Source organism: Salmo salar, chromosome ssa22, assembly GCF_905237065.1.
Source record: "Salmo salar chromosome ssa22, Ssal_v3.1, whole genome shotgun sequence".
NCBI classification, from domain to species: domain Eukaryota; kingdom Metazoa; phylum Chordata; class Actinopteri; order Salmoniformes; family Salmonidae; genus Salmo; species Salmo salar.
In genome coordinates, this window is record NC_059463.1 from 32,513,440 (window position 1) to 32,518,795 (window position 5,356).

The 5,356-nt window shown below is 38.6% G+C and overlaps 1 protein-coding gene across 1 annotated transcript; it reads right to left on the reverse strand.

The window, feature by feature from the left end:
* Positions 1-1,657: 1,657 nt before the first annotated feature.
* On the reverse strand, positions 1,658-4,342 carry LOC123729671 (uncharacterized). Its single transcript, XM_045705449.1, has 3 exons — positions 4,054-4,342; positions 3,483-3,576; positions 1,658-3,278 (listed from the first exon to the last, which is right to left on the reverse strand). Exons 2-3 carry the CDS (start codon positions 3,503-3,505, stop codon positions 2,270-2,272), a joined length of 1,032 nt encoding a protein of 343 aa, XP_045561405.1. The 5' UTR covers positions 3,506-3,576; positions 4,054-4,342; the 3' UTR covers positions 1,658-2,269.
* Positions 4,343-5,356: the final 1,014 nt, after the last annotated feature.

A 5,356-nucleotide genomic window follows, 5' to 3' on the forward strand; every position in this document is an offset into this window, starting at 1 on the left:
GCTAGTACCAGCAAAGGACGCATACGACAGAAATTACCACAAAGGGTGGTTAGGAACTTGCGCCCTGGGGTTATTGGTTCAACCAGTTCGAGTTAGTCATCAGAGGCCAGTTATAAGAGGCTAAAGTAGGCACAGGAGGAGTTTTGACCAGGATGGGAGTAGCTTTGTCTAGATGGATGCTATTGGCATCCTCAGGGAAGTTCTAGATGAATACAAAGCTATGAATCAAATATGTGAAGGCTTTAACACTACATTATTTTGGTGGTTGACAATAAATAAAAATGTGGATTGGATTAATGACATCTTTTATAATCAACAGAGATTCATGAATGAAACCGGGGATGCAGTAAAGAGGTTCTCTGACCAATTATCCGCCACCTCCCTCATGATCTGGTAAAATAGACTGACTCTCGATAGGTTATTGGCAGAAGAGGGCGGTGTAGCAAGAATGATTAGGTTCATTGCTGCACGTACATTCCTGATAACACAGCTCATGTTTGGGAAATGGAAAAGTGTTGTAAGAACTGTATTATGGGCTGCTTTCACCTGTATGAGTGTGTTGATATTGTGTGATTGATGAGTATATGCCAAGTATGAAAGGTTTAATCACCAGAACTCTAGAGAGATCGATGACGCAGCAGATGGTGAGATATGGACCAATTCCGAGCTCCGATCAGTGGGAGGACGAACACGGGCCTCCAGAACAGGAAGATGGCTCCGTTTCTTTTAACCATGAGGAGCCAATGTTTGATGAAACCATTATCAACGTTTAGATTGACTGTTCCTTTAATGATAATTATGATGAAAATCCTGTATCGAAGTGTCATAATTGGAAATAGGCCAAGGACAGTCATTGATGAGTACCGGCTGTATATACATGTATTGGTTTTGTTAATCCTTGTATCACAATTATGTTTCCATTTAGCATTTGATAATCAATGTGTATTATTAGTCATTTAAGGGTGGAATGATAAGAGAATGATCTAATAAAGGTAAATGAATCAATAATCCATTATTAATTAGTAGTTATGTAGCATGCATAATGAATAGTTAAAGTACTGAATGTAAGTCCCATAAAGGTCTAGTAGAGTCTGGAGAGGGAGAGAAATGTGTGTCCGTATTAATGGACCTAAGAGGACTGTAGTCATTTGTTCTACCTGACCTAGCAACTTTGAGAGGCTTTGGAGTCAAAAATGGGAGTAGCCTTCAAGGTTCTCCTAATCTCGGGGGAAATCACAGGCAGCGCTGGATAGTGATTAACAGTGGTGGGAAGTCAAGGGAGAGATACTGTTCACCTACTGTTTGTGTGTATGTGTGTGCGTAGGCTATCTACTTTTGGTGTGGAGGTGTGTATGTTAAGCGGAGAGAGAGGATAAAATGAACTTCTTTGTAATGTTGGGCAGAACGTTCTCTGAATAAACTGTACGAACCTTTTGCAGAAAGCTGAATCCTTGCCTAATTATTAACCCATTGTCTTACAAACCTTGGGAATTAGTCAAGGCTTATTGATTGTTAATTATTATCATTAGGATAGAAAATTCCTATGACAGGACTCCCATTCCTTCGTGTACTGTATATGATCAATTATAATATTCTGATCAGAGGTGAGCTCATACATTTTAGGGTAACATTTTCTGAAAGCAAAGCTGAAACAAGCAACAAGAAAAGAAAACATTTATTGGTTGTAAAAAAAAAATAGTTGTCATTGCTGACATATTAAACCACACTATCCTCAAATACTAAACCCTTTAGAGAAATGTTTGTAGGCATTATCATGATAATTTGTTGGGATGATGGAAATTGAAGCAGGCTGTTTAAATTAAATCTCTTGTAGCAGGTCACAATAAAACCAGGCAACGATTGTGTCGTCATTCTTGGAATTTATTTCCAAAGCAGACAAAGTATATATTTTTTTAGATGCATCATCACTTTATCCAGGAATAGGTTGGAAAGGAATTTACAACAACAATGTTTAGAAAAAAAGATGAAACATTTTTGAAGAAAGTACTAGAGCCTACATTAACATAATCACCGGGGACACTCGAGTGCTATGGAAAAAGGCTACAGAACTATGACACAACACCATTTCATGATGATGCACAATTTGTTGAAACTGTTGGTTAACTCCATCATTGGTATAAATCTTATATGACAAAAGATGACTGAAAAAATGTGACAGCATCAAGTTAAAACACAACACCTGTTGATTGAATTAATTTCCCTAATCATAGACTTTTTGAGTAAGCTACTGGAGAGAAAAAGACAAACTTCAACAGTTGGTTTTGTAATCACATAATATGCCCTCAACTATTTCATCAGCTGTGGCGAGGGGTACGAGACATTTTTCACATGGACATGTACCCACACACTCGCGCCCTTTTTTGCCACATTTCACTCCAATAAACATTTCATCGGCATCACAAGTAGTAAGGTTTTTGATCACAATCTCCCTGTCAAAATGTAGGGTCTGACCTTCTGGCAGGTGGAACGCCAGGGTCACATGGTCCCACATGTACCATGCATACCCCCCGCCTTCTGTTCCTACATTTTGGTTAACTTCATCTATGGCTAACCCAAAGGCATGGGTTTTAGACATGGCTTGTGCACGCCAGACAATGTTGCCCCTCATGTAAGCACAGACAGCATCATCACTACCATCACTACCATCACTACCATCACCAAGAACTGGGTACTTCTCAAATTCCTTATTATCTGGACAGTGAACAAGCACTGTGTACATGATCTCTTGTTTGTAGACTACAGTCTCATAGACTCTCAGGACAGGCTCTTCTCCACCACAGATCTGCTGTCTGTACATCATCAGGAGATCAGACAGACTGAAAGTGAACCTGAAGTTCCCAAAGCGTGATGCCTTCCTGAAGGCAGGTGAGGTGGTGAACTTGCTGAGGAAGGGTTGCTGCATCTGCCTCTGCTCAGGTGTTCTGTCAGGGAAGATCTTCTCCAGGTAACGGCGTTCTGCTGCATTGATATCGTCATCATCCACAGGAAGATTGCACCACAGGAAACTCCTCTCACCGCCCTTAAAACCACCTGATTTCAAGATTCCATCAAGGCCTCTTTTTGTAGTGACATGGGCAACTTTGGACAGATGGAACTCTGGTGCTTCTGGGTATGGTGCAATGTATTTTGATAGGTATCTATCTATTCCTGTCTCTTCTAAAAGCCTCTTCTCTTGTTTCAACGTGGTGATATTCTTATGCTCTCCACTGGAAAATATCTCCTGTACACCTCTGTCATTATGACGGCACATCATTTCCCTAAGATAAAAAAACAAAATGTAAATGTTGGTTGGACATTCAATTCGCTCCCCGCACCTATCTAGTAGGCTACCAATAATGTCTATTTCTTTGCACACACACACACACACACACACACACACACACACACACACACACACACACACACACACACACACACACACACACACACTAGATTTGAATTGTTACCGTGATACAATCTACCTTTTTGTTCCAAGTTTGGACATAGCTGCTTGATGGAAGATCTGCGGTCTGATAGATGTAGATAGCTCTTGTCAATCCACAATGAGTGAATAACCTGTACAGTAGTTAAATCAGACATTCAATAAAAGTATCTGAACAACCATTTGTATCCAAGAGCACTGTTAAAGTGGCTCTCCCAATTAACTGGAACCATCTAGCCTTATTTATTTTTAAAGTTGTCAGGATCCCTGAATAAAAAACAAAGTCACAATTTCAAGTCCCCCTTACTTACAGATTGATATCATCACCTGAACTATACTTTTAGGTTGGATGAACTATAATATGGATATTTATGCAACTATAAAGGTAATTTTGACTGTTTAAAAAGTGTACAGTACATATGTTATTATTGTACTAAAGTTAGACTCATACCATATTTCATGACTTAAGCTAATTATAATTTACATATGTACAAATAGCCACCAAATATATGCAATTACTTCATGAAATTATGTACTGTAAATATGTGTAATTAAATCACATTTTTGTCAAATTAAATGTTGTTTCTTTAACATAACCTACAATAACTTACTTTGTTTAGAGACTTGCTGCTTGATTGTAGAGTTTCAGATTGGCGGCCTTCAGTTGATATCTCCCCACTGTATGGCAGCTCCTTGATGAAATGTCCCAATCATATGTTTGTATCTATACATACTGACTCTGATCCTTAAGGCTGTGTTTAGACTGGCAGCCCATTTCTGATCGTTTTTCCACTAGTTGGTCTTTTGACCAATCACGTCAGATCTTTTCACATCCGATGTTTTTCAGAGGTGATCTGATTGGTCAAAAGACCAATAAGTGAAAATATATATCAGAATTAGGCTGTCTGTGTAAACAAAGCCTTTGTGTAACTGAAGCCTTTAGCCACACCCTACATAGGACATCTAGTTTCATTTCTTGAGAACTGAATGACTATCAGATTAATAAGTAGCCTGAACAGCCACTAGTGGTTGCTGTTTGCCTGTCTTTTGAAGGTCCTAACTTGTTTGTCATGGTGAGCTGTCTCTTTGTAGATAGCACTTTACAATATGTAATTATCAGGTTCTTACTGAGACATTTCATAGTAAAATGGTAAATGGACGTTGTTTCCATTGAATCTATTGAAATAAGCAGATGTTTACCAATTGGGTGTGAATTCTTTGAAGTACCAGAAAGTATCCCCAGGTAAAAACAGTGGAAACAGTACTGTAAAATAAGGTGCTACATGTATGTTTTTATTAAGGTGGCAAGATGCTCATGTGGAACTGCACGAGAACGTCAGACCTTTCCACATCAGATGTTTTTCAGAGCTGATCTGAAAGTGAAAACATTTATTAGAATTGGGCTGTATGTAAACAAAACTTTTAGCCACACCCTACATAGGAAATCTAGTTTCATTTCTTGAACTGAACGAAGATCAGGATAATAAGTAGCCTGAACAGCCGCGAGTGATTGCTGTTTATCTGTCTTTTGAAGGTCCTAACTTGTTAATCATGGTGAGCTGTCTCTTTGCATCTGTCTCTCTCATTGTGACTAGAGTATTTTGTGCTCCCCAAAAATTGGTCTCGTCTAACCCTCTGACATTGATACGTTTCATTCTCCTACCCTGAGAGGATGAGTTGTACTGAATATTAGCAGTCAATAGGCCTAAAGAATATCATCAGGGGATGACATTTGACTTCAATTCAAATATCTGTATGGCGTAATTAATCTCAAGATATGCAAAATGCACATAGTAGTTGTTTGTAAAAATGTCTAAATTAATTGAGAAACACAAGCATGTTCTTGGTTGGTGTTGTTTGTTACCCAATAATGATATTTCACAATTTGAGAACAGTTTCTATAGTCCACCATGT

Bases quoted from the DNA above. Each gene is read 5' to 3' on its own strand.
- LOC123729671 (XM_045705449.1), bottom strand. From the start codon at position 3,505: ATGTCCAAACTTGGAACAAAAAG. The intron at 3,279-3,482 runs GTAGATTGTATC...TTTTTATCTTAG, and splicing joins TCCAAACTTGGAACAAAAAG to GGAAATGATGTGCCGTCATA.